This window comes from Orcinus orca, chromosome 8 (genome assembly GCF_937001465.1).
Source record: "Orcinus orca chromosome 8, mOrcOrc1.1, whole genome shotgun sequence".
Lineage (NCBI taxonomy): Eukaryota > Metazoa > Chordata > Mammalia > Artiodactyla > Delphinidae > Orcinus > Orcinus orca.
The window spans coordinates 8174214-8201904 of NC_064566.1; the positions used below are offsets into that span (position 1 = coordinate 8174214).

The 27691-nt window shown below is 61.9% G+C and overlaps 2 protein-coding genes across 7 annotated transcripts in view; one reads left to right on the top strand and one right to left on the bottom strand.

Moving 5' to 3' along the window:
* MACROD1 (mono-ADP ribosylhydrolase 1) overlaps nucleotides 1–18829 on the top strand; it is a 152405-nt gene extending 133576 nt beyond the window's left edge. The window contains exons 4-11 of one of the 3 annotated variants that reach the window (XM_004264271.3): nucleotides 4054–4083; nucleotides 16796–16912; nucleotides 17401–17522; nucleotides 17646–17676; nucleotides 17862–17935; nucleotides 18312–18393; nucleotides 18481–18517; nucleotides 18685–18829. In XM_004264271.3, the coding sequence (XP_004264319.1) occupies nucleotides 4054–4083; nucleotides 16796–16912; nucleotides 17401–17522; nucleotides 17646–17676; nucleotides 17862–17935; nucleotides 18312–18393; nucleotides 18481–18485 (461 nt within the window). In that variant the 3' untranslated portion in view covers nucleotides 18486–18517; nucleotides 18685–18829. The remainder of the gene's footprint in view (nucleotides 1–4053; nucleotides 4084–16795; nucleotides 16913–17400; nucleotides 17523–17645; nucleotides 17677–17861; nucleotides 17936–18311; nucleotides 18394–18480; nucleotides 18518–18684) is intronic. The other 2 variants (XM_033415264.2, XM_033415266.2) reach the window with 2 other exon arrangements.
* Nucleotides 18830–19714: 885 nt separating this feature from the next.
* OTUB1 (OTU deubiquitinase, ubiquitin aldehyde binding 1) lies at nucleotides 19715–27305 on the bottom strand. Of its 4 annotated transcripts, none has more exons than XM_033415292.2 (7): nucleotides 27151–27305; nucleotides 25438–25499; nucleotides 25125–25223; nucleotides 20848–20966; nucleotides 20517–20601; nucleotides 20208–20381; nucleotides 19715–20074 (listed from the first exon to the last, which is right to left on the bottom strand). In XM_033415292.2, the coding sequence occupies exons 1-7, from the start codon at nucleotides 27206–27208 to the stop codon at nucleotides 19877–19879; spliced, it is 795 nt and encodes a 264-aa protein (XP_033271183.1). In that variant the 5' UTR covers nucleotides 27209–27305; the 3' UTR covers nucleotides 19715–19876. The 4 variants fall into 4 exon arrangements, with proteins under 4 accessions (XP_033271183.1, XP_004264317.1, XP_033271189.1 ...); XM_004264269.4 differs by having other exon boundaries at nucleotides 20208–20402; nucleotides 27151–27303; XM_033415298.2 differs by lacking the exon at nucleotides 27151–27305 and adding an exon at nucleotides 26648–26747 and having other exon boundaries at nucleotides 20208–20402.
* Nucleotides 27306–27691: the final 386 nt, after the last annotated feature.

Genomic DNA, 27691 nt, shown 5'->3' on the forward strand with positions numbered 1-27691 from the left:
CCAGGTGCCCCAGGCCTGAAAAGGTGCGGAGTAGGCAAAGGAGAAATGGGGGTCGGGGGACTGCACTGCATGAGCAGCAGTGCGGGGGCAGGGAAGGGCTGGCAGAGGCCTTCTCACAGGGGCCTGGGATACCTGTGAGAGGCGGGGAGCGATGCCCCCAGCACACCCCAGCCCCAGCCCCTGGCCTGGTGGGCCGCTGTCAGCGGACAGAGGATTTGGCAGTGACTGGGGTGGACCTCATTTCCACCCCAAGGTCACAGGCGCAGCACTGAGGCTCCTAGCCAGTTAATCGTGTCCAACAGAGCACGGCACAGGCACGTCCACGGGCAGGGGCGCGGCAGGGCTGGACCACCTCGCCCTGCATGGGGGCCGACAAGCCAACTCAGATGGCAGGCGTGGACCAGGCATCTCACAGCCCCGGAGGCGCACACTCTGGCCCAGGAGCCTATGCCCGCCACAAAGCCAGAACAAGCCTCAAGCCCCGCTCACCCTAGGGCCAGGCATGGGTCCCCCCTCACAGGCTTGATGACCCTGCTTTGCTGGGGCAGGTTTGGGTCCTTTGGGTGGGGCTGTGTTACAGACTCTGGTTTGGACCTGAGGTCCAGTGATAGTCCACGTCTTGCTCGCCCATCACCCCGCCTCAGCAAGGAGGCCCTTTCCGACAGAGGGAGGGTGCAGGGGTTAAGAAAATGGGTGTGGGGCTTCCCTGGTGGCGCAGTGGTTGAGAGTCCGCCTGCCGATGCAGGGGACGTGGGTTCGTGCCCCGGTCCGGGAAGATCCCACATGCTGCGGAGCGGCTGGGTCCGTGAGCCATGGCCGCTGAGCCTGCGTGTCCGGAGCCTGTGCTCCGCAACGGGAGAGGCCACAACAGTGAGAGGCCCGCGTACCACAAAAAAAAAAAGAAAGAAAGAAAATGGGTGTGACAACCAGCCCTCCTGGTTCAAACCCCTCTCCTCCCCTCACCAGTCAGGCCGTGAGCCTCAGTTTCCTCATTGGAAAAATGGACGAATGACCAGTTGTGATTTAGAGCCTCAAACCAAACTGAGGGGAGCATGGGGGCGGCGGGGGCAGAAAGGGGAGGAGCGTGCGGGTGAGGTGAGGTGGGAAGGGCCAGCCCGGGCTGGGGAGCAGGAAGGCCTGAAACTGCCCTGCTTTGGATGGGAGGCTGGGCGGTACACCCAGGGGACCGCCTGTGGTATCTTTGGTACTGCTCCCCATTTTCCATGTTCCCCCCCAAGCCTCCAGGCCATCCTCCCAACTGTGAGTGCCTCGGGCAGCCCTACGGGGGCACCATGTGGCCAGGTGTCCAGGCCCCTGGGGAGAGGGCCAAACAGGGGCCTAAGGGAAAGAGGAGCAGGAGAACGGGCTCTAGACCACCAGATTGCAGCCCTTCCCCCTGAGCCCCACCAGGGGGCTGCCGGGCATGGTGGGCTCGGGGAAGGGGACACTGCAGACCGGCCTCCTGGGATACCTGCTGAACTTGGGGACAGGCTGGTGACCAGGTCCTCTGTGCAGCTTGAGTCTGAGCCCCCAGTGCTGGGCCACACCTCCCTCTCCCACCTGTGGCAGGTAATGCCACCTGGCTACCTGGTCCCCCCTTCCCCCAGCTCAGCCTCTGCCCCAGGCTCACCTCCCTCCTCAGCCCCTGGATGAGACATCGGGCCAATCCACCCCAGTCCCCTCACCCGGGCAGGGCCACACTCGGTGGGGTTTAGGGGGTGCAGGGCAGGTGGCTGTTGGCATCTCCTGCCAAAGGGACCTGCAAAACAGCAGGTCGGAGCCCCTCCCCTCCCGCCCCTTTGAGGCTCGCTGCCAGTGCGTTTGACACTGAGCTCTCCACCAGCGGGAGCCGGCTCATTTGCGGCCGGTGTTAATTAAGAGAGAGAGGTGATGGGGGGAGGCAGGGAAGGGCCGTGGAGGGCAGCTTCCGACAGCCGCCAGGACTGCCATGGGAGCCAAGGGGGCCGGGAGCTGGACCCACGCCGACCTAAGATGCCTGGGTCTCCCGCGCTGGCTCCCGGGCAGAGCTCTCCAGACGTCCGACCCCTCATCTTTGCAGCCAACCTGCTGGGGTGGGAGGAGGGTCAAGAGTGCATCCGAGGGGCCTACTGTGTGCTCTGCCTGATGTGGAGAAGGCGGGCCCCAGCCCTGGGGGGCGGGGGGCAGGGGAAGCCTCCCTCCAACAGTCCCTCGGCAGTCTGCTTCGAGGTTGGCCTGCTTTGTGGCTTGGCTTTGGAGTCAGACAGACCCCGTTCCAATCCTGCTGCCGCGCAGCTCAACCTCTGAGCTTTGGTTTTCTTACCTGTAAAGTGGGAGCAATGGCACTGCCCTTGTGGCTTTGTTATGACAGTAAATGGGGTCAGTCTGTGCCCGGCAAACAGCCTCCCTCAGTCATTGGCGACGTGCCCAGCCCCCAGCGGCCTGCCACGTCTGCTGGGTGTCCCGCGCGGTCCACCTCCTGCTCACGCTGTCCCCCGGGGCTCCAGCTCTGGCTGCCTCCGCTGCCTGCTCAGCCCGCCTCCGTGCACATTCCCCGCGGCCCCCCAGCTCTGCTCTGGGAGCGCCCAGCCGCTCCTCGCCTCTCCATCTTAATTAGCTGCTTGTATTAATCTTGCAAGTAACGTGGCAACTTGCAGCCCTGGGTTTTCGGGCTGTGGAATTAATTATTCCCCAAGCGAAGAGCTGTCAGCTCTGGGAGACCAGCCACTCAGAGCCACCTGACACCGCTTAGCAGCGTCCACAGCCTCCGCAGAGCACCCCGGGGCCTACGGCCGGGCCAGCTTGGAAATGGCCCCCATTCCTGGCCTGGGCTCTTTTCCGTGTCCCCCTCTTACAGAGGGGCTGCAACAGGACCTGGGAAGGCAGGGAGGGATGCCACAGCGGTGTCGGAGCTGAAGGCCCCGCCTGGGAGCCAGGACCCCTGGGGCCAGAGGGGCTGAGGCACGGCTGACCATCTCCCCACCGGGCGACACCTGGGCCTGGGGAACGCACCTGCCCTGTCTCGCCCATCACTTGCACTCATTAGCATCAGTGCTTCACACAAGGCAGCTGTGTGGCCGGAAGCTGGAGCCCAGGCTGGGAGGGGGCGCTGACCCGCACAGCCCTCACATTCTGACGGAGAGGCTGCCAGCCTCACTTTGCCCCTGCGTCGGCCCCGTGGGGGGCTGGAGAGGGCAGCTGGCCAGGCAGAGCGAGGCGGACGGGGCAGCCGCGGCAGCTGGCGGTCCAGCTCTGGTCGAGGGTGCGGGGCACCAGGGGCCGGTGCAGCTGAGGAGCTCTCTCTCTTCCTTGACCTTCACAAGTCACCCATCTGTTCCAGTCCGGTTCCAGTCCCAGTGCCCTGGGCCCTTCCTGCGCTGCCCTGGGTGGGGTCCTGACCTCGCACATGAGTGCTGTTGTCCGTGAGGCTCCCAGCCCTGGTTCATAATCCTCACCCCCCGGCGGCACTTTCCAGGGCTGCAGCGATGCAGTTTGCTCCTAGTGGCTGCAGCTGTGTCTCCCACAGTCTGTGAGCTCCACATCTCTGCACCAGGCCTGGCACAGGGGGGCTCGGGAGACCCTGTGGGAAGAAGGAATGAGTGAGGGACTTCCCTGGCAGTCCAGTGGTTAAGACTCAGTGCTCCCAATGCAGGGAATGCGGGTTCGATCCCTGGTCGGGGAACTTAGATCCCGCATGCTGCACTGTGCAGCCCCCCCCAAAAAAAAAGGAAGAAACAACGAGTGAATGAAGGATACGTGCGGCCAAGGGTCGTCTGCCACTCTAGAGCTCATATGCAGCTGCTTCCGGGGTGAGCGGACCCGACCCTGCTGCCTCCCAATCCCACCGCAGTACCAGCCCCAGGCCCATTGGGAGCCTCAGCGGAAGAGGAAGTCCCAGCCCCTTCCGCCTCCTGGTTATCTGCCCCTGCTTCAGTGACCCTGTGCCCAGGGACCCGGGCTGGCCCTCGGGCCTGGCTGGCAGCCCCCCGTCGCCCCCCCCCCCCCCCCCCCCGCGCAGCTGCATGCCCCACCAGCCTCTCCCCGACTGACTGCCTTCGTCTTTCTCTCTTGCAGCCAACAGCTCCCTGCTCGGAGGCGGCGGCGGTGAGTACACCCTTCCTGCGGCCTGGGGGTTGTCTGGGGGTCTGCTTCTCTCCTCCTGGCCCCTTCACCCGCGGAGCCCAGCTGGCTGCCATGCGCCTTCCCCGCAGCGTTCCCCTCGTCCCCATGGTGCGCCGTTCCCATTTCTCCGTCTCTGCCCTTCTTTACCGCCTCCCACCCCATCGGCCTTGCCCGGCCTCGTCCTCACTGTGGATGAAGCCGGACGCCTGGCTGGCAGGCCCGGCTGCTTCAGCGCTGGGTGACTGGGGTAGGTCCCCACCCTCTGAGCAGAGGCCTCCTGGTCTGTAAGTGGGGGCTGGAGGGCCCCCTGAGGTTTCAAAGGGACTGGGCCTGGGCCTGGGACCGGGTCGTTGTGGGGCCGGGGCACAGGTGTGGTGGGGAAAGCCCAGCCCTGCCCCTGACGCCCACGGGCCCTCGGCCAGCCCTGTGCCCCCTTGGCCTCAGTTTCGCCACCTGCGAGGGCAAAATTAGCATCTCTGCTCTGCCCTGCAGCCTTGCAGGGCAGCTCTGCCGCCGGGACAAGTTCTCATCGAGTCAGGGGGAGCTCCGCCAACGGTTAAGCCCACGAGAATGCGTGTGTGTTCACTGGTGTCAAAGACCACCAGGAAGCAGGGGTTCCGGCAGGCCAGGTGGGCAGGGCGTTGGAAGTCAGCGTGGGCCCGGCCCCCAGGGACGCAGGGCAAGGTCAGCAGGTGCCGGCAGGGAGGGGCGGGGCGACAGTCCCTATGGCCCCGGTGCCCGGCCAGCCCTGCACAGGCTGGCCACACCAGCCGCTCGGCCCCAGCCCCTCACCCCCTGGCTGGCGGGGCTGCCCGCTGTCTGTGCAGGCAGCAGTACGATTGGTGAGCTAGGGTCAGGGGTTAATGCGCCGTCGGATAAATCCCAGGGTGTGCTTACGGCAGTGGTGGCGGGGCCCAGGCCAGGTTTTAAAAGGGGAAAAATAAAAGGGGCCTTGAAGGTCAGGAATAAATAAGAGCGGCGTTAAGAGCTGTTGATGACCGGCCAGGATGCGGGATGGGGGGGCGCGGGGAGCCTGTTTGTGTTTAGAGATGCTTTCCCTCCCTCCCTCCCTCCCTCCCCTGCTTCTCCTCCAGCTTCCCTGTGGAGGTCACAGCTACCCCGGCGGCCTCACAGAATGAGGTGGATTCACTGGGGACTGGGGGTCTAGGACCCTCTTCTGAGCCAAGTGCCTGGACACATCTGCCGGGCACCAGAGGAGCCTGGTCCCTGCTTCAAGCTCGCAGTGCAGACAGGAGCACCAGCACGACACAGGGTGGTCTGTGCAATAGGGGGCCTGGGGGCGGAGTGAGGAGTACAGGCTCAGTGTCCAGGCTTGGGGACCAGGGAGGCTCCTGCAAGAGGTGGCGCCTGCACTGGGACCCAAGGGATGGGTAGAAGGCAGCCGGTGAAGAGCAGTGGGAAGGGTGTGCTGGGCAGAGGGAACAGCACAGGTGAAGCCTAGAGTGAGGGAGCGCGTGGGGCATTCGGGGAGACTCCGAGGACTGGAGTGGTCGGAGCCCAGCCAGGAGGAGGGGAGATGGGAAAGGACTCAGGGGCCCTCAGAGACCACGTGAGGAGCTGGATTTTTAGCCGTTCAGTTAGGAAGACAAAGGATCACAGAAAGGTGTGGGACTTGTAAGTCCTAAGTCAGGTCATCACCTTCTTCTGCTCAGAATTCTGCCAGGGCTCTCACCTCACCTCCTTCCTACGGCCCACGGGGTCTCCAGGCACCTGTCAGACTGCCTGGCCCTCTCCACTCTGTGTCAGCCACACTGACCTCCCTGCAGTTCCTGGAACAGACCTGGCCCGCTCCTGCCTCAGGGCCTTTGCACTGGCTCTTCCCTCTGCCCCGAATGCTCTTCCGCAGAGAGCCGTATGGCTGCTCCCTTCACCTCTTACAAGTGTTTACTTGCATGCCATCTACTCGGTGAGGCCCACTCTGACCCCTGGAAATTGCAGCTCCCTGCCCCTGCCCCACCTCCCCAGGCCTCTCACACTGCTCTAGTTTTTATTTTCCTCCAAGCACCTCTCTCCTAATGTGCTATGTAATTTACTTGTTGATTATGTTCATTGTTCATTGTCTGTCTCCCCACTGAGAACGATAGCTCCAGAAGGCATGACTGTATCTCCAGCACTTAGGACTGGGGCTGGTGCATACAGTCGGTGCTCAATACATGGTTGATAAATGAATGAATGAACTACAGGTAAAGGCAGGGACGGCCTTACATGTCAAGCAAAGGACTTGCTGATGAGGGCAATGGGAGCCACTGAGGTTTCAGGCAGGGCAGGGAGTGGCTCATAGGTGGCCTGGTGACCTCACTCTGGGAGGTCAAAGGACAGCTGCTCTGGCCAGATTGAGGGGGGAGGCCCAGTGGCGTCCCTCTAGCTCCCTTTCCTGCAGCACTGAGGGTGAGAGGAGGCTGGAGCAGGCCCCAGGCGCAGCCTGACCGACGCAGAGATGGATGGGGTGGGCCAGGACCCAGGAGGAAGTGGGCCCGGAGTCCAGCCTTTTAATGCCAGCTGAGATTTATGGAGCCGCCGCCAGTGCTCACGGGGGCTGTCACTCTGCTAATGTGATTGGAACAAGGCGGAGGTGGCAGGGAGGGGACAGGGGATAGGGAGAGGCTGGGGCTTGTGGGGGCCTGGTGCCCACCTGGGATGGGAATGGAAACAGGCGCTGGGCCCCCGGGATGTCCTCTGCTCTCACATCTGCCACCTGTACCCTCTACCGCCCCCTGGTCCATCCAGCCTTAACGCCCCGACCTGCCAGGAGGGAGTACACAGGCAGGGGCAGCCTGGGACTGGGGGGGGTCTGGGTCCCCATCTAACTCTGCCCGGACAGACCCTGGTCCTCCCAGGTGCCCTCTTCTCCCAAGTCCAGCCCTGCAGGGGTTCAGGCCTCTACCCACCCCCAACTTCCCATCACCACCCATTTACCTATCCATCCACCATCCATGCCTTTAACAAGCACTGGTCCCGTTCAGCCTGCCCTGGCCACTCTGTTGAAAACTCCCCCAGCCAGCGCGGCCCTCAGTGCCGATCCTCTACCCTGCCCTGTGCCTGTCCCCAGAGCATGGACGCCCTTTCAACATGCTTGTGTTTCATGCTTATTTTTACTGCCTTTCTCCCCACTAGAACATACTCTCCCCAGGAACAGGGTTCAGGGGATTCCAAGCCCCTAGATCAGCCTTTATGGGGTGGTTAGTTGTACCCCTGTGTGCTGGGTGTGCCCTAGGAGCTGGGGACTAACAGCCTGCCCCGGAGTTCTCATACAGCCCTGTTGGGGGAGGCAGCTATCAGTTCAGAAAGGAGCCCTTAAAGGGGGGCTGAGGCTGGCCTGCAGGGCTGTGGTGCAGGGAACCACAGTGTTTACAGCAAGTATGTAGGGGAGTCCTGTCACCCTAAACTTCAGTGGGAACCCCCAGGGGCCGCTGGGGCCAAAAGGACTTAACCCAAAGGGTCCAGGGCCCCTGGGCCTGCCTCACTGGGGTTGGGCACCCACCAGGCCCTGAGGCCAAGGTAGGTGGTCTGATAACACAGTGAAGGCCCCCCACTCCCCATTCCTTCCCAGCACTCTTTCTGAGTGTGTGTGTATATGGAGCCGGGGAGGACACCTGTGTCAAACCCTGGGACTCAGGACTTGACCCTGCCCTCAAAGAGATCCATTTTGGTAGAAGTCTTCCCAACAGAGGGGGCATTTGATTTGGGCCCCGAAGACTGCATAGGAGTTCGTCGGGTACAGAGGGATGGAGAGGCCCACCAGGTAGAGAGCCCAGTGTCTGCAGTGGGGAGACCCTCAGGCCTGGGGATGGCCAGGCCCACTCCTGCTCCCGCCTCCTTCCTGGACAGCCTTTTACTGGCTCGATAAAAAATTTTTGTGAACAAACACTCTCCTATTGTATGGTAGGAAGGGAGGCGGGCCCTAAATCAGGATGGGAATCGACAGGGCCCTGACGCGCGTCTCTCCTGTTTATGGGGACTGAAATGTTTACTCGGCGATAAGGAGCCAGCCTTCTGGTGGAGATTTGTGCGCTCTTTTTCAATTACCCCTCGTCTTTCTCTGCCACTTTCGCACTAAAGGGATAATAAATGTATCAGAGCGTTTCAATTATTCATCTAAATCATGACTGCGCCTGCCACGGCCAAGCTTTAGTGACAGATTAATTCAGGGCCGCCTTCCTCTGCTTGCAGCGGCCATCTCTGCTCCCGCCTGTCCAGAGCCCCGAGGGCCAGCCCGAGGGGTGGGCGGCTGGGGTCAGGCAGGTCCCTGGCAGGGGCAGGGCAAGATGGAGCCCCGTCCACGCACCCGGAGGTCAGCGGGCCCACCCAAACCTGCAGGCCCGTGAGGGCGCAGCCACCCTGCCCTCCTGCTGAGCGGCTCTGCACGCCCTCCTCCCTGTGCCCACACTGCAAGGCCTTGTGTGTGTCCCTTACACTGCAGGGTCCCAGGCATCTCACACCAGGGGGAAGCCAGAGGTGGCTCGCTCCCGGGATAGCCCTCTCCTGGCACAGGGCCTTTGCACATGCTGTGCCTGCCCACCACACCTTCCCACCTAGTTATCTCCATGTCAGGGCAGCCCCTCCCACCAGCAGCCCCCCAACATACACACACACACACACACACGCACGCACGCACACACGCACACACACTGTTCTATTTACTGAGGGGCCTGCCACGTTCCTGGCACTGTCCTCAGTGCTGGGACACAGCAGGCACTGCCCCTCTTGGGCCAGTATTCTGTCACCCTTGAAAATCAGACTCTTGTTTGTGTGATTAAGTACCAACTGCTCCCCATCAGGCTCCCCCACTAAGGGGCATGCACAGGGCGTCTGTCTGTCACCTCCTGGAAAACAGTAGGTGCTCAGTGGGGACCTGTTGGTGGCCCGGCCATGCCCAGGGGCGCCTCCCCCCAGCCCAGGTATCTGTGTGCATTCCTCCCCCACCCACCATGCAGGCACATGGCTCAGGCAGAACCTGCCCCCGGGGCCCAGCCTCTCCTCTCTCCACACAGGGACCCACGAGTCCGGGGGGGGCACCCTCTTTCCTCTCTCTGTCTCCGTCTGAGTCTCCCTCGCCCCCACTCGGTCTGTCTCTTGCCATCTCACTCTCGCTCCATCTCTGTCTCGCTCCTCCACACAGCTCCTCCGGCACGTGCACTCTCTCCACCTCTCACTCTCTCCTGCTCACTCACCCTCAGGATTCAGGCCTCCACTTCTGCCCAGCTCACTTGCCATCCCGCGCACCTCCACCTGGCACTGTCTCCATCGCCCAGCACCGCTGATCTGTGATTGCTTCCCGGCTCTGCCCCGATTAGCTGGGGCCTAGCACAGCAGGCAGACAGGGGCCCCCCGTGGCCCTCTCCAGGGCAGGCTGTGTGGGCCTGACCAGCCAGTCCTGAGCACGGCTCCGTGCCAGGCTGCGGCGGGTGGGTGCATGGGGCGGGTGTGGCCAGAAGTTGTCTGGGGCAGGGGGCTGTGCCGCGGCAGAGAGGGGAAGGGCATTCCTGGATAAGGGCACAGCAAAGGGCCCCAGGGGCCGTCTCAGACCACGCTCCTGCCCCACTGGCACCTTCCCACTGCGATGGTTCCTGCGATGCAGCCCTGCCCTCCCACCTCTCCCCCTGTTGCCCTGCTGAGCCCTCTGCCTGGACCCCTCCTCCCCTGACCTCCCCAAAGCCTTTCTTCTCATCACTCAGGGCTTTGCTCAGATGCCACCTCAGAGGCACCTCCCCAACCGTGAACCGCACCCATGCCTGCCCAGCTCCCTTCCCTCTCCTCTTGCTCTGGAGTGTGTTTCCTTCTGCTGTTTCACCGCGGTGATATTAGAGCCGCACTTCGCCTCCCTCGCCCAGGGCCTGGCGCCTGGCGGGTCCACCTCCCCACTGCCCAATGCCTGTGTTGAGGATGGTGGGGGAGGCACGCGGAGGCTGGAGGGAGCCCCAGCCTTGCTCGGCGTTGATGATTGTATTTCGTGGACTTGTGGGAGCCATGGGAGGTTTCATGAGCAGGGGAGTGACATGGCCCCCCAAGTAAAGGCCCCAGCTGAGGAGAAGGATAAGGTGCTAACAGCTGCCAGGCATGTGGAGTGCCCCCTGCCTGGTTGCCAGGGCCTTGCTGGGCTCTCCCTGCGGAATCTCACCCCCGTCACAGCACTATGGGACGCACGTACCGTTAGCATCTCCATTGTGCAGATGAGGAAACCGAGGCACCAAGGCCCTTGAGCTGAACCGTGCTCCCCACCCCCACCCCTCAGCCAGCCCTCCCTGGGTGGGAGAGAGAAGGGCGGGGACTCCAGCTTCAGCGCCGGGGCCCGTGCCCCGCCCCCAGCGGGCAAGATGCCTCCAGGCCCCTGCCGGCGGCTGCCAGGGGGATTTTTAATAACGGGAGTGATTTTTGCATGATGAATGAGGCGCTGCCGTTGTGTCCATAATGAAGCCCTAATGTTTGGAAATCCCCATTTAAGGAGCTGATCTCACCCCATAATGAATTTCAGATCACATGGCGGAACTGTCGTTCATCCATCTTCTCCCCGGGGCACCCACCCGCCTCGGCCCCTTGAGGGCGGGTCCTGGCGAGGGTGGGCTCTGTATCCCGCCCCCCACAGTGGGCTGAGCCCAAGGCTAGCACAGAGCGGGGGCTGGCACGGGTTTGCTGACTGAATGAGTGACCAGGAGCGTGTAGGCAGAGGCCGAGGCAGTTCTGGCAATGGGGTATCGTGTGGGGCTGAGGATCCCAAGTCTTGGCCTGGGCCTGGGAGGAAAATGGAGGCCAGAGATGAAGAGGGTAGGAAGGGCCAGAGAGAAGGGGGCCCGAGGCCCTGGGCTGGGCCACTTGGCCAGGCTTTATGGCTGGGCCTGCCCCCTGCAGGTTAGGGGTCTGGGGGTGCAGCGGCTCAGGCTTCTGCCCTCTTTCAGCCCTGGCATTCGGCGTTTGTGCAGGTGGCTGGGATGGGCGGCAGCTGCTGGCTGTACCAATGTGGCTGGAGAGGGAGGGCTCTCAGGCCGGGTGCCCAGCCCCTGGGGCCTGCGGGGTGAGACGTCTAAGCGGGAGGTGGTCCCGAGGGCCCAGACCCAGGTGCCTTCGCAGGCTCGAGAGGTGCACCCCTCCCCTGGCCCCGTGGGCCTCAAGCTCACCCCTCTACCTCCCCAGCCCTCTCTCTGCCAGGGCTTTCTGGGTGACATTTCCACCTGGCAGTGTGTCCCATCCCTTGGGCAAAGGGGACCCCAAGAGCATGAGGGACAGAGGGGTCTTCTGCCTGCGGAGTCCGTGGCTGTGCCTCGGTCTCCCCATCTGTAAAATGGGGCGACATGTGATAACGTGCAGGGCCCTTTGGTACCGTCTCGAACTGAACGCTTACACCAAATGCAGAGGGAGGTGCTGTTACTGGGCTTGTACAGATGAAACTGAGGTGCAGGGAGGTGAAGTGACCCGGCGGAGGGGTGGGAGAGCTGGGGGGAGGGGGCCTTGGGTCTCTCGGGGCCAGGTCTGCTCTGCTACCAGGAGCCGTGGCCCACACAGCCCCAGCGAGCTCCTTTCAGAGGCTCTGAGACTTGGCACCCTGGGAGGGCACTGCCCAGGCCCATCCTCTCCCTCCGCTGCCCTGGGGACCCACAGGAGTCCGCAGGGCAGGGCTGGGGCTGCCCAGGCAAGGCCTCACAACCCCCACCTGGCTGAGAATGGCTTTGCCTCCACGAGCTTTTGTCCCTGTTCCTGTGAGATGGAGGCGGGGAAGCGATTCTGAGCCTCTGCTCTCCTGTAACTGTGAGATCCTGGACGAGTTGCTTAATCATTCTGGCCTTTAGTCCCCCACCAGCCCCCCGCCAGGCCACCTCTCAGCGAACCTCAGTCCTCCCCACAAACTTTCTGAGGCCAGTTCTGAGGCTCAGAGAGGTTAAGTGACTGGCCCAAAGCTACTAGCAAGCTTGTGGGCAGGATTTCTGGAAAGAGAAATCCCAGAAGGGGGCGAGCAGGGGGGGGCCAGACCCACAGGACAGTGGAGGGGAATGGGGGGGAGTTGGAGGGGTAGGCCCAGGGCCAACCAGGGTCTCCTGCCCTCTGTCAGGGGCACAGCTGCCCTCCTCTCCCCCAGGCCACAGGCCTCCTTGTATTCCTGTAAATAATTAATTAGCCCCTGCTTGCTTGTTTGTTTAGCATGAGGAATGCTCCCCCTCTGAGATGCATTCATTGCTGAACAAATTTAAATATCTAATCTTCCCTTCATGAATATTACAGCACTCTAAATAGCGGTCAGAATACCCTAAGCGCCTTGGCAAGTGGCCCCCACGGGAGCCTGTCTGCTTCACCTCCACGGCTCCGAGGAGGGCCCGGCTCCAGGCCCTGCCCTCTCCCAGCGCCCTCCCGGCCCTGGACTCGCGAGGCAGGGGCTGAGTCTGTTGATGCTCCTGAAGGCTCAGTGCAGGGCTGTGGAGGCCACACCGATGGCAGGAGGCTGGGGTGGGCTTCCAAGCAGGGGCGGCTGGCTTCTCTGGGGGACGTGCCTGGAACATCTGTTCCAGTCAGGGCTGGAACAGAGAGAGGGCAGACAGGGCCCCCAGACAGAAGAGATCAGGGAGGCAGGAGGACGGGGAGAGCAGGTCTCCCAAGGCAGCCTTGCTGGATCGGATGGAGACAGTTAGTGGTCAGCCTGTGGGTGCAGCTGAACAGTCGTGCAAGAGGAGGGTCCCAGACCAAAGGTCCCCAAAGCAGTCCCTCTGTCAGGAGGGGGATATGTAGATGTGGGGAGGGGACAGGAGCCAGGCTGCAGGGGCCAGAAGTGAGGAGACAGCAGCCGTAGACAAAACGTCTTCCCAAAGTGTTTGGGTGAGGAGGGCAAACAGTAGACAGACAGCCAGGGTGGGAGGGAGGCTCAGGATGGGAACGGAGAGACAGGTCCTTTCATGGTCCTGGAGGAAGTAGAGCAGTCCAGCTGTGTCACCTTGGGCAAGTCTCTCACCCTCTCTGTGCCTCAATTTCTTCTTCTCTAAAGCAAGAAAAATAATAGCACAGCCAGGCTGTGAGGCCCAAATAAGACGGTGGATGTACATGGCTCAGCGCCTTGCTCACCAAGAAACTGTTGAGGGACTTCCCTGGTGGCGCAGTGATTAAGAATCCGCCTGCCAGTGCAGGGGAAATGGGTTCAAACCCTGGTCCGGGAAGATCCCACATTGCCACGGAGCAACTAAGCCCGTGTGCCACAACTACTGAGCCTGCGCTCTAGAGCCCGCAAGCCACAACTACTGAGCCCGAGGGCCACAATTACTGAAGGCCACGGGCCTAGAGCCCATGCTCTGCAACGAGAAGCCACCCAATGAGAAGCCCGTGAACCACAATGAAGAGTAGCCCCCACTCGCTGCAACTAGAGATAAAAGCCCGCGTGCAGCAACAAAGACCCAAGGCAGACAAAGATAAAAATAAGTAAATTTTTAAAAAATTTATTAAAAAAAAAAAAGGGCTTCCCTGGTGGCGCAGTGGTTGAGAGTCCGCCTGCCAATGCAGGGGACGCGGGTTCGTGCCCCCGTCTGGGAAGATCCCACGTGCCGCGGAGCGGCTGGGCCCGTGAGCCATGGCCGCTGAGCCTGCGCATCCGGAGCCTGTGCTCCGCAACGGGAGAGGCCACAACAGTGAGAGGCCTGCGTACCGCAAAAAAAAAAAAAAAAAAAAAAAAAAAAGAAGCTGTTGAAGCTGAAATTAAGGAGCCAGACCTAGGACCTTAAAGGTGGAAGAGCGAGGCAGAGGCTGAGGAGGGAGGCAGAGTGGCCTTAGGGCCATCGTCCAGGAGAGGAAGGGTTCAGCCCTGACCTTAGTGGAGGGACATCTGAGGAAGCCCCTACCACCCATGTGGGCTCAGTCTCCCCAGGAGAGACCTCAGGTTTTCTGCTGACTCGGAGTGAGGTGGGGGTCAAGTTGGAGCTCTGAGGGATTTGGGGTTTGTTTTTTAAACTGTTTTTGGAGTATAGTTGCTTTAGAGGGTTTTTGGATGTGGCTGACCAGGGAGGGGACCGAGGGTTGATTGGTATGAACTGGGGCACCCCCTAACCAGGCAGACCCAAGGGCCAGCTGCCCCAGGGTCAGGTGGGGAGTGGGGAGGAAGGACATTGTCTTTGGATGGGACCCCAGGAAGCCTCCTCCTTCTGGTCTCCGGGGCTCAGCTTAGCCCAAGGAAGAGCTGGGACCGGGCCTGGGGGTCAGAGCCAGGGGAGGTACAGGTCATGGTGGGAGACATGGGAAGGGGCAGCCCTTTGGGCTGGGGGCCTCCTCTGACACTCAGGGATGGGAGAGCCACAGGCTGCTGTGTGGACAGGGAGTGGGGGCAGGAGGGGGCCTGGCTGCTGAAACCCTGAGTGCCAGGGCTAGTCTGGGCGCTGGCTTCTTGGGGGAAGGGTGAGCAGGGGTGGAACCCCGGGCCTGTCCCTCAGCTCTGCGTTGGGAGAACTGCTCCCTGGGCACCTGCACACGGCCCCGGCCCTGTTCTGTATGCTGCTCGGGGGACTCCAGCCCGGGGGCTCTGCCAGCGCCAATTCCTCCCTCCTCCTACCCCCTCATGCCCCCAGGTCAGCCCCAAAGGCTTGGCTGCAGGCCTGTCCGCTTCTGCAGGAAACAATAAGTCCCTCAAACACAGATCTCGCTGAGCGCCACTTTCACACGGCCCCCACAGTGGGCCAAGGTTGCCTGCAGGGTGGACAGCACGGGGAGATGGCAGGCAACCAGGTGGGAAGTGGATGAGACCACTGGGGCAGGGCTGGGAGGTCCCCAGGTGAGCCGGCTCCGGCAGGTCCCTGTGCTAACCCCTTACGCCCTGGACGCTGCTTCCCACCCTGCTCCCTGGTATACACGTTGGGCACCCGCCCATACAGTCTCACTGACCTAGTAATAGCCAACACTGGCGTCGCCTTCACTCATGCCTTAAGCACGTTACAGGAATTAACTTAATCCTTCCAATACTCCTATGAGGTGGGTACTACTATTATCCCATTTTACAGATGGGGCAGTCGAGGTCCAGAGAGGTTAAGTGCCCTGGGTTACACAAATGTGACTGGCAGAGCTGGCATCTGAACCCAGGCTGTGCAGCTCCACAGCCCCTGCTGTGGCACACCGTGCTGGGTGGGTCGCCTGGCACCCCCACCCGGGACAGACACACTGCACGTGGACGCTGTACACCCACTGTGCCACACCTTGGACACACAGCCCAGGGCCCCACTCTCTGCCCCCTCCCATTGGGTGCCGCAATCCTCATGTCTGCCCAAGAGGAGGAGGCGGGGGACCCAGTCCCAGATTCCCTCCCCGGGTTCCCCCCAACTCCTCTACCCCACCTGCCCACCCCCACGCCTGGGGCGCTCTGGGAAATCGCCTGGTGCCATCCCTGAGTGAAGTCGCAAAATTAGGTTTAATTGGCCTCACAGCGCATAAAAGAAAACAGAAGAAAAGGGGGTGGTCCAGTTGGTGTCCCTGGTCCTGTGCCAAGATGTTGAGGGTGGGGCTGTGATGAAGGAGCTAGGGCCTCAGTTTGCGCATCTGTAAAATGAGGAAATGATAGTCCTTTCCTGCTGCAGAGCATTGAGCTCCGTGTCCAAGAAGCCCCTGACACAGGCCTAGGGTGCAATCGGAGCTGGGGACCTGCCAGAGGTGGGTCATGTTCTCCTGGCCAGGTTGTTAATGCCTCCCCTGAGGCCGGGGTGTGGGGGGGGCGGGGGGCGGCGCGGTCACTGTGCCTAATTATCAGATGAGGCAGTGGACGATCTGGGAGCGGGGAAAGGGCTTAACAAGGTGCGGCGGGGCCAATGAGGGACAAGGCCAAACCCCGCCTGTCCCTCGGCGCCGCGGGAGGGAGCGAGGTCGGACAGGAGAAGAGTCTCTTAGGCCTGCGCCCAAGTTGTTTATCGGGGTCCAGGTCCCCAAGGTCGCTAGCGAAGCCCCAGAGCCGCCCTCGGATAAACAAGCCCAGGCCCGGCCCCAATTAAGCCGGATGCACTAACGAGGCGGCTCGTTAACGAGCTGGGGTGCACTCCCGGAGACATCTGCGCGGCCCGGATCACCTTCCCCGCGTGGCGCAGGGAAGGAGCTGGAAGACCTAGCTCAAGGCCGGGATCGGATCTGCCTCTTATAACTAGGTGGCCTCAGTTTCCGCGTCTGTAAAGTGGGTCTTAGAGTTTGTAAAGTAGGTCCGAGGGGCCTCGCCTTGAGAGGTCGCCCTTGGGACTCTGGGCTCCTGGCGCGGAGGCGGCGACTGGTAGCGGGCCCCGCGGCGCGTCCGGGCCGGAGCCGGGAAGGCGGACTTACCCCTAGCCCGGCTCGGGCTGCCGTTCCTGCCGTCCGGGACCCTGCCTCCCGGAGCCACCTCGGCCCGGAGAGACCCCAAACCCTCCCGCGTCCCTGCCAAGAGCCCAGGAAAGAGCAGGGCGGGCCGGGCGCGCCCCCTGCCGGCCGGTCTGCGCTGGCTCCCGCCGGGGCCCGCTTTGGCCCCTGTCTCCGCCTCGATTTCCCTAGACGTGAAACAAGTGTGGGACCAGGGGTGGGGGTAGGGGGTGGAGGGGTGAGGGAGCGTCTGGAGGCCGCGGGAGAAAGGCGAGGTGCCCTGCGAGTCCCAGCACAGCCAGGGGATCGGGAGTATTCGGTCTGTGGGCCTCGGCCTTCTCTGTAAAACGGGCTCAGGCGTGCGGCGGGGAACCCCAAGGCTCACTGCCCCCGTCCCCTGCAGTGGACGGCTGCATCCACCGGGCCGCCGGACCCCTCCTCACCGACGAGTGCAGGACCCTTCAGAGCTGCGAGACCGGCAAGGCCAAGATCACCTGCGGCTACCGGCTGCCGGCCAAGTGTGAGTCCCCGACACCCCCACCCCGGTGGGGCGCAGACTGGGCGCCTGTGTGAGTGCTGTAACCGGGGGTTAGGGGTGCACGCTCCACAGAATTGCTGGAGGCCTCCTCGGGGCACTTCTGAAGTGCCAGGATCTGGCCCCTCCTCGCCTTCCCCAGGAAGCCGGTGGCGGGAGGGGATGCGTGGAGGCTGGGGAGGGGCCAGGACTTGGAGGGTAAGAGCTAAGGAGGCAACGCCCCATTGCCTCAGCCGGCTGCCTACAGATGTGGGGAGGGGCTCAGCGTGGGCCTGCCTGTGTCTGTGGAAGCGTGAACTGAGGCTCGAGGGTACACCTGTGTGCCGACCTGGGTGGGGCCCTTCCCCGGGGAGCCTCAGAACTTGGGGAGGAGGGGGCTTGTTTCCTGTCCGCTCCAGGGCCCAGGCCGGCAGGAGGGAAAGCCGAGGACCGCACGGAGCCCCCGGCCGGTCTGATCCCGTCGCCTCCCACAGATGTCATCCACACGGTGGGACCCATCGCCCACGGAGAGCCCAGCGCCAGCCAGGCTGCCGAGCTCCGCAGCTGCTACCTGAGCAGCCTCGACCTGCTGCTGGAGCACCGGCTCCGCTCGGTGGTGAGGGGCGCCAGGCGGCGGGGGCGGGGGCGACGTGAAGCCGGGGGCGGGGCACGGCCTGGCGGGAGGCGGAGCGGAGAGTGACGCGGTCCCCAATCTCTTTTCACCCCCCCCCCACCCCAGGCGTTCCCCTGTATCTCCACAGGAGTGTTTGGTGAGTGGGGTCTAGAGGAGGAAGGGCGTGGGTGGGCAGCGGGTGGGCCCAGGCGCAGGGAGGGGCCCGGGAGGGCGGGGCAGGGGGAGGGGCCCGGTACGGCGGTGGGTGGGAGCCGAGGCGAAGCGGCGAGGGACGGGTGGGAGCTTGGCACTCACTCCCGCCCCACCGGGCCCGGTCCGCAGGCTACCCCAACGAGGCGGCGGCCGAGGTAGTGCTGACCACGTTGCGCGAGTGGCTAGAGCAGCACAAGGACAAGGTGAGCCCTGGGCCCAGCCAAGAGGACCAGACGGGGGTGGGTGGCGGGGCGCACCCCGGCCCCGCTGACCAGCCCCACCAGCCACGTACAGAGTGCTGGGCACATGGGGTTCAGGCCTTGCCACTGCTCTCTGCGTCCCCTCTCCTTTCCTCGGGGCTGTTTCCTCCCCGGCAACCAGGGCGCAGGGTAGTGCGAGAAGGCAATAGCACACCACACCATGAGCCCCTTCTGCAGCCTGAGCTCTAAACTCAGGTCGAAGAGCGCCCGAAGGGCGAGGCAGGTGCAAACCTGCTGGGACGGGGCGGTGTTAAGACCGGGGAGCCGGGGAGCCGGGGTGTGGGTGGTTTCCGCCCAGGCTGAACAGGCCCTGGCGCAGGTGGACCGGCTCATCATATGCGTGTTCCTGGAGAAGGACGAAAACATCTACCGGCAACGCTTCCCCCACTACTTCCCTGTCGGTACGTACCCCGTGGTGCGCGCCCCGGCCAGCCCCTGCCCCGCCCACATCCACCCCGGGCGGGCTCTCACTGTCCTCTGCCTTCCAGCGTGATGGCAGCCCGCCGCCTACCCTGACCAGGACTGGTAAGCAGGGCCTGGCCCTCCGTGTGGCTGCCCACTAACGTGCCCACTAACACACCCGCTCACCCCGCGCTCCACTCACCCCCACGCAGGGAAGCCAGGGAGGCAAGCCTGGGAAGCTAGGGGAGGCCCACAGCCCACATGCTCTGACCTACTGGCTTTGCCCACAGACTCGTCTGGGCCTACTGGACCGCGCTCCCAGCTCTAAGAAGTCGCGGAAGCCTGCAGCAGGGCCTGGCTTGGCCACCCTATTCTTTCCCTCCGCCCCCTGCCCCCTCAGCAGCCTCTATTCTAATAAAGACCACTACTGTTGCAGCTCCTACTGTCCCAGCCCTGGCTGGGGGCGGGTGAGGGAAGCAGCCCAGGTGTGGACAGGTGCTTTGGCTTAAAGGGGCTAGCGAGAGCTCTTGGTGAGCTAGGCAGGTGGAGGCACTGGCCGGACAGCAGAGGTGGGCAGCAGCACTTCACATTTATTGAGGGCCTGCCCCCAAGGAGGTCACAGCCTGGGGGCCGAGACCCCACATGTGCCAGGGGGAAGAGAAGAGGTGAAGGCAAAAAGGAAGGCGATGCAGACACCGCGGCCCAAGCAGTGGGGGTGCAAAGCAGGCACAGGCAGCAGGCCGAGGGGAGGGGTGCAAAGAGAATGGTGGCCTGGCGAGCCCCACTAGGCCTGGGCATGGAGGACCAAGCACAGGCTTGAGGACTGCCCCTCCCCCGCCTGGTTGGCACCACCTGGGGTGCTCTGGGGTGCCCCCGCTCCTCCACCTGCCCTGAGCCAGGCCCCACCATCACGCCGGCCCTCTCCACCCGGGATGCCTCCACCATGCAGACCCCTGATGGAGGGCAGGCAACCCAGGCCCTGGCCAGGACAGCAGGGTGGAGGCGGGGCCTATGGGGGGGCAGCTTGAAGCTCTGGTGGTCCTGGGTCCCTGGGCAAGTCTCTGAGGAACTTCCACATCCCCATGGAAGCCCCTGGCCAGCTAAAGAGGGAAGGGGCAGAGCCTCAAGGGAAGGAAGCAGAACCCCAGTAAGCAGGAGGGGTCCCCAAGAGGCCTAGCCCCCTCAAAACTGCTCCTGGCGGGGAAGCTTGGGGGTGGACAGGTGGAAGGCTGAGAGGAACCCACCTGAGGGGAAGGGGGGCAGCCAGACACAGAGCAGCCAGGTGGGCAGCAGCAGAGCAGGGACACGCACACACGTGGCTCACCACCAGCGTCCCCTTTAATAAAACACAGAAGGTCGTATGACAGGGAAGGGGGTGGGGAGTGAAGTATGACCATTTACAACCACAAAAAAAACCTCTGTACATGTCTAGCGCCTGGCAGAGGGGAGGGCAGGCAGGGCAGCGGCAGGCCGGGGCCGGCCCTATTTGTAGAGGATATCGTAGTGTCCAGGCCGGTAGAGAAGGTAGACCTTGGGCTCGGAGCCCTCGGGGAAGATGTGGGGGTTGGTGGTGCCGCCCTCGCCGCGGTCCATGTACTCCACCTGGATGGAGACGCTGAGCGCCTGGGCCAGGGCGATGATGTGGATGTGGTCGCTCTCCTTGCACATGGGCTCCACCTCCTGAGGCACAGGGGCGGCTCAGCCCGCGTCTCGGCGCCCCTCCCCCATCCCCCCCACCCCGGCCCCGGGGCTCCCCACCCGAGGCACGAGAGAAAAGAAGAGCCCAAGTCTGAGGAGTGGGGAGGGGCAGCACCTGCTGGCAGAACTCCTTGACGGTCCGGCCACCCTCGATGAAGTGCTCAAAGAACTTGCTCTCGCGCTGCAGGTAGCCCGAGGTGAGCAGCCGCAGGTAGACCACCAGGTAGTCCGAGGTGCTCTGGTCGTTGAAGGAGGCCAGCAGGTCGGCCACTGAGGTCTGCTTCTCCACCTGCTCGATCAGGTCCATGAACTGCCACCCGAGGGGGACAGAGGGCAAGATGAGGGAGGAGATGGGTCAACCCTGCCACAGCCAGGCCACCCCCCTCCACTCTGGCTGACCGGGTGACCGGGTGGCTGGGCTCACCGTGTTATGGAAATCCTCAATTGTGAATTCAGTGAAGCCCTGGGACACCAGGTCCTCTTTGCTCTTGGCGGACACAGCCTTGAACCTGTGGATGGAAGGGAAAAAGAGGCTGGCATGAGCTCCTAGGCCAGCAGAGCAGGGGCCCAGAGAGACCAGCCCAGGGGTGGGGGACTGGCCACTGACGGAAGCCCCAAGCAGAGGCCCAGCCCGTCATTGGGCCTCAGGTGGAAGCACACCTCCCAGTCATCAAGAGGGAGGAGGGGGCCCACAAGCCCTTCACGGAACCCTCCCCTACCTGCTTCCATTGTGCCCAAGTGGCCACCCTCCTCACCGCTGCAATTCCTTCCTGTCATCCAGCAGCGCCTCCAAGTGGGAGAATCCGAAAGCTCGATAGAAGCAGTTTCCATCAGGCCTGGTCTTGCGGATGTATGAGTACTTTTTGTGGAGGTCCTGCGGAGAGGCAGCCCCCAGCCCACCCCACGCCCGTCAACATCAGGCCAGAACCATGGCGGGCCAAGGAAACCCCCCCAAGAAAGGTCACACCAGAGCGGGTGGCAACTGAGCTCCAAGCAGCCACCTGGCAGCCTTGGCTGCTGACTCTGGGGTGGGGGCTCACTTAGCAACCCACTGCCAGGAGCCCCCAAAGCCCCAGGAAACTGAGTCATGGACACATTGGGTGCACGGGTCACCGAAGTGGTCACCAGCCAATGGGTATGCCACGCTGCTGGGCCTGAAGGGCTGCTGTTTCATAAAAACAGGCAAGAGAATGGGTCCCTGACCGACACAGCTTTTCCAGTGAACAGTCTTTCAAACCCTGAGAGCTCCAGGGCAAGCAAGTTAGGGAATGGGGCGTCGCGCCACACCTGAGGCCCCTACCACACAGCCTCAGGGTGGGAAACGGCCTCCCTCACCCCCGTCTAGTCTCCACCCACCCGCTGGTTTGCTCTTTTCCAGTTTCCGCCTCAGCTCAATGGAACTTCTTCCGCCTGCTGAACCTCTCCTATGAGCAGGGTGTGTGTGTGCGTGTGTGCTTGCGTGCGTGCGTGTGTGTGTGTGTCTGGCCCTCAGTGCTGTCTGGCAAGCAGGCCTCACTCCCCCGGCCTGGGCCCCTCCCCTTCTCCTATCTCATACCTTCTCCGTTCTCCTGAAGCCCCCCCCAGTCACCTTCCCGATGACCCTGCTTCCTCTCCGACTGAGGCCCCTCGGCCCCCGCAGCACACCCACCCACGGCCTCTCTCTCTATCCTCGGAGGGTCTGAGGCGGCCACCAGAGCCGCCCCTCTCTTGGATTCTCCTCCTGCATCATCAATTTCTCTCTCCCGACACGTTTAGACCCATCAGCATATAAACCCAAGACCAGTTCTCCCTTCGAAAAAAACGCTCTGCTTCCCGTGAACTCCTTTCCAGCTACCACCCAATTTCTCTGCTTTCCTGTAGGGCTTCTAGTGAAGCCATCTGTGCCCACTGTCTCCATTTCTCTTCTGCTGTGAACTCCATCCCAGCAGGCTTTTACTCTAGTGAAGGTCACGGATGGCCTCCTAAGCCCTAAGGTCGAACCCACTCCTCCCCAGACCAGCCGGTGATGCACCCGCCCCACTTGCGTCCTCCCTTCACGTGCTGCCGGGCCCACCCTCTCCATGTCCTCCAACCTCACCGCTGCCCCTCCTCATCTAACCTGTGGTGGTCACGGGGCCACCAAACCACAGCGCACCCTCCTCAAGAGCCCACGTGTCACCTGCCAGAAGACAACCACGCCACAGGCCGTCCACAGCCCCTGCCATGCGAACAGCACAACCTGCTCAGGCCTGGGGCAGCTTCAGCGTCAGCTCTACTCACTCTCCTGACCTCACGGCTCATGGGATTCAAACGTAACTCTTCACCCGCCCCCTTCTTGGCCCTCAACTCCAACTTCGACTCACACCCAACTGCATCGCCTCCACCGCCTCAGACCGACCCAGCCAACAGGCAGCTCCTGACCTCCTCCCGGCCTCCCCTCAACTGCCCGCCCTCCACCTTTCAGCTGCGGAGCCAAAACCTCCCAGCCACTGCCGACTCCACCCTCACACCCCATCCAACCCAGCAGCAGACCCTTTCGGCTGTGCCCGCATCCAACCGCTACTCACCTGGGCCACTCAGCCGCCCTGGCCGTCCCTCCATCTCCAGCCGGTTTTATTGCACAAGCCTCCGCACAGGTCTCCCTGCCTCCACCTCACTGCTCAGTCTATCCCCACCCAGGCCACCATCGACCAGAGAAACCCATTAAATACTCAGCTCCCTCCGAGTCCTTTCTCGGCTCCATCCCCCACATCTCCTACCCGCTCTGCTCCAGCCACACTGGCCCCCACCCAGCTCTGCCCAGCCGGCCACGCCAGCTTGCTCCCTTGCCTCTCAGTTCATTACTCACACACCCCCATATTTAAAACCACAAACCCGGGGACTTCCTTCGTGGCGCAGCGCTTAAGAATCCGCCTGCCAATGCAGGCGACGTGGGTTCGAGCCCTGGTCCGGGAAGCTCCCACATGCCGCGGAGCAACTAAGCCCGCCCGTGAGCCACAACTACTGAGCCCAAGCCCACAACTACTGAAGCCCACATGCCTAGAGACCATGCTCTGCAACAAGAGAAGCCACCACAATGATAAGCAAACGTACTGCAACAAAGAATAGCCCCCACTTGCAGCAACTAGAGAAAGCTTGCGCACAGCAACAAAGACCCAACACAGCAATAAATAAATAAGTTTATAAAAAATAAAAATTAAAAAAATAAAACCACAAACCCTCCCACTCCTGATCTCCTCGTCCCGCTTCACTTTTCTCCACAGCACCTACCACCTCTGACATACACTAGGGTTACCTCTCATTTAATGGCTGTCTTTCCACTATGAACCATCACCTTGAGGGCGGGAGTTGACAGCTGTAGTCATCACTCTATCTCCAGCACCTAAAACAGTGCCTGGCCCACAGTATGTGCTCAGAAATGTTAAATGAACGGGGCAAAATGTGTACAAAGAGCCCAAATCACTGCCGCTACCAGAATAGCGACCAGAATCGTCCTGAGCACTTACTCTTTGCCAGGCCCTTTGCGGCGGGCTAGTACCCATCCTCCTCCTCCTCCCAGGGTGCTGCCCAAGATCACACAGAAGGCGTGAAGCCAGGACTCAAACCCAGGTCTACTGGGCCCCAGAGCCCGTGCTTTCCTCTCTCTACAGGCCTCTTGGGTAAACCATAAACGCCCTGAGCAAGGAGTCAGAGGAGACCACAGGCCACACAGAGCGGATCTGTGTGCACTGTCTGGCCCCCACATTTTAAATCTGAACAAGCTGCCGACTATTAGGAGCCTGGAGATTTTACAGCAAAATAACCTCTGGCTTGTCTTGGAAGCACCGATGGAGTGACAGGCATGGACACTCCCATCCGCCCCATGAGCTTCTACTGCCTGCTACTGGCTGACCCGAGCTGTGGCGTGGCTGTTCACCCCCTGACCCGGCCACCTTCAATCACCTGGGTTGCCTGACTGGCCCCTGAAATGGCTAACCCCAAAGGTCCCTCCTTTCAGGTGGAAGGTTCTAAGCATCTCTGATCTTTGGGGGAGAGTGGGAAGGAGTAATATTTACTAAACCTGGGACATCCCTGGTGGTGCAGTGGTTAAGAACCCGCCTGCCAATGCAGGGGACACGGGTTCCAGCCCTGGTCCGGGAAGATCCCACATGCCATGGAGCAACTAAGCCCGTGCGCCACAACTACTGAGCCTGCGCTCTAGAGCCCGCGAGCCACAACTACTGAGCCCGCGTGCCACAACTACTGAAGCCCGCCTGCCTAGAGCCCACACTCCACAACAAGAGAAGCCACCGCAATGAGAAGCCCACGCACCTCAACGAAGAGTAGCCCCCGTTCGCCGCAACTAGAGAAAGCCCGTGCGCAGCAACAAAGATCCAACGCAGCCCAAAATAAATAAATAAGTAAATAAAATTTAAAAATAAAAAATACTAAACCCTTAGGCTGTGTCAATTAGACAGTTTACACATACTGTCACGTTTCAAACTCCCAGCTCAAAGAGAAGGAAGTGAGTGGTTAAAGGACTTACCTGTTGTTAAGTGATGCAGCAGGGCCTTGCACAAAGGTCTGTAGGCCCCTTTTCCCCACTGCTGCCTACCTCTCCACACAACCCGGAAGCAGGATGCAGGACTGTGTCCCCGCTGCCACCCTCATCCCGCAGCCGGCCCCAGCCCTCTCAGCCCCACTGCGAGCACTGAAAGCGTCAGCTCCCCGCAGCCTGCACCAGGCCCCACAGGCATCATCTCCCTCAACCTCACAACCACCCTGGAGGCAGATGCTTTCATCATCCTGATTTCACAGATGAAGACCCCACAACTCAGAGACCCCACGCTCAGAGACATCGAAGGAGCAGCTGAGGATACAGCTGCTGTGTGGCAGTCAGGATTTGAATCGAGGTCTTTTTGGTTCCAGAGTCTGCATGCTTGTGAACCAGAGGGCTCCCCCAACATCCTACCCTCTCTGAGGCCAGACCCAGCGAGGAGCAGGTCTAAAACAGGCACGCTCCCGCCCTTTCCCTACCCGAGAGCTCTCCCTGCCCCCTCAGCCAGGCTCCCACCTTGATCTTCTGTTGATAGATGTTGTCATCCTCAGCATACTCTTTGTATAGGACAGAGAGCTCCAGCCGCTCTGAGACCAGAGGGTTCTGCACAGCAATCTGCAGAGAGCAGGAAATCCATCATGTTCTGATAGGTGAACGGAGTGACCCCCACCTATCAGCCACAACACCTAAATGAGAGCTGCTGAGCCCAGTGGCACAGTGACCACCGCCCCCCATAAAGGTATCTAGTACCCGGCTCAGCCTGGAGAGGAGGGGGCTCAGGTCCACCCTATGCATCCCCAAAGTAGGGCCGCTAGCCACAGCCCCTCACCTCTTGCTGAATTCGGTCCTGCTGAGCCATGATGGCTTCATCATAGGCAAGACAGTTAACACCTGGAAGAAGGAAGAAGGCCAAGGATTACAGTGGGCCCTGGCTATCCCCACTCCAGGCAGCCTGGGCGGAGGACAAGAGCAGGCGAGGAAAGCAGACTTGGAATCTGGAAGCCTGCGTCACACCCTGCTCCACCCCAACTGTGTGATCTTGGCAAAGTCCCTTCCCTTCCTGGGCCTTAGTTTTCTCATCTTTAAAGTGAGGAGGCCAAGGTGACGACCCCCAAGGTACACTCTTAAAGCTCTAACAAACCCTTTCCCTGCCTTCTAACATCACTTCCCAGCAGCCTGGGAATGCTCTGGAGCCAGGCAGGGTCTCCTGAGGAAAGAAAGATGAGGAGGCAGAGTCTTGGGCTGGATGAGAGCTTCCTGTGAGCCTGCACTTTGCTCAATCACACCCTTCCTCCACCTGCCATCCTGGGTATTCTTAATGGTGCCCATTTTACAGATAAACAAATGCAGACCGGTGAAGAAATCTGCCCAAGGTCTAAGACCTGTGGTCAAACCCAGGTTTGTCTAATTTCAAAGCCTGCACTCTTCACCACAATAACCCTCCTCTGCTACCTCACTGCAGAGGCTTATCCTCAGCTGTGAATAGGGACTAATACCACCACCTTCCCCCTTCACTGAAGTGTCATGAGGAGGTGCGACCTTAGAGGCACAGTGTTAAATACTCATCAGTGAGCTGGGCAGGTCCACCCTGTGGGCCCCGCTCTGAGCAGCCACTGGTGAGGAGCCAGGAGATCTGAATCCTGGCCCTGGCTCTTTCTTAACTTACATGATCCTGAACAAGTCCATTCTAGGGGGCTGGGTCTCCGAAAGCTCAGTCCCTCGAGTGTGCGATTAGAATGGGAGGTGGGTGCGGAATGATTTTTAAGGCCAATCCTTCTGAGCTTGAGCATCCCGGATCCTCAGTTGGGCCTCCACCCATCCCCTATGCTGCCCCGCAACAGGGCTGTCCCTCCCACCCTAGTGACCTACTCAGTCCCCGCGTCTAACTCAGGGGTGAAAAGAAGAGGGTGGGATCGTTCTGAAAGGTCCAACTCTTCAGGGGTCTAAGAAAACAATGCCTAGACAGGCGGAAAGAGGCTGCAAAGCCAGAAGAGGGGGCTCTACCGGAAACGAAGGCTGCTGCCCTCAGGGGCACACACCTGCGGCCGCTCACAACCCCGGGCCGCCCGCAGCATCCCCAGCGGCCCACCCAGTCCTTTGTGCTCCGCAGCCCGGCGTAATTCGACGCCCCTCCGGGCTCGGTCGGCTCTGGAGAAGGCGGACAGCCGGGCCCGGAGGACGCCCGGGGCTGACTGCAAGGACCCGGGCGGGAGAGCTGGGGACCCGGGAGCCCGGCGCCCGGCGCCCGGCCCCGGCACGGAGGGGGCTGGGCGCTGGGCGGGGCGGCCTAGGCCCCGCCCCGGGAGCGAGCGAGGGAGAAGAGCCGAGGCCGTGGGCCCGCCCCGCTCGCTCGCCCGCCCGCCCGGCCGGGGGTCGCGACAGAGGCTCCTTCCATTGTGAGGGGGAGGGGGGGAGGTGGCGGAGGAAGGGGCCGTCCGCGCGCTTCGCCACCGGCCGCCCCACCCCTGGCCTCTCCTCGGGAACCGGCCATCCAGCATCGCCCCCGCTAGCCCAGGCCGGACGGCCCTCCCCCGGTCGGTACCTTCCGAGTCGCTGCCAAGCGGCTCCTGCTTCTGCTGCTGAGGTTCCTCCGCCGCCATCTTTAAACAGCGCCGCACTGCCGACCGCTTCCGGGTTACCAGTTGCCCTCCTCCCGGAAGAGAGCCCCTCCTCGTGGCCCCTCCTTGGTAACGCCCCTAGCAACGGAATACCCTCGGGCGCCGTCACCTGAGGGGCGCACACAGTCCGGTGGGGCCGCCGCGGAAGTAGGTTAAAGGAAAGGTAGTCCCCACCCACCCTCCACCCGCACACTCGCTCGGCTCCATCTTCCCAGGCTCCCAAGGTGCCGGGTGGTGATAAGAGTCTCCTGGGGCCACTTCAGTTTTCTTTTCACTGGAGTTTGAAGCGCGGATTGTGTTATTGAGATAAGCAGGAAGATGAAATTAAAATCACGCAAGGCAACATTCCTGCTGCGGGCTCCAGAACTCGTGGCAGGCGATTGAGGATCACCTGGCGGAGAAGACCAGGAACCGTGCTAATATCAGAGCCCTGGGCTTCACCGCCCCTCTCCACTGAGCCCCGGT

Excerpts from the sequence above, each read along its gene's own strand:
- OTUB1 (XM_049713531.1), bottom strand. The coding sequence starts at position 27,106 with ATGCTGGATGGCCGGTTCCCGAGGAGAGGCCAGGGGTGGGGCGGCCGG. Across the intron at positions 25,500-26,647 it reads GGGGTTGTGAGCGGCCGCAG|GTGTTAACTGTCTTGCCTAT; the intron begins GTGTGTGCCCCT and ends TCCTTCTTCCAG. Across the intron at positions 25,224-25,437 it reads AGGACCGAATTCAGCAAGAG|ATTGCTGTGCAGAACCCTCT; the intron begins GTGAGGGGCTGT and ends TGCTCTCTGCAG.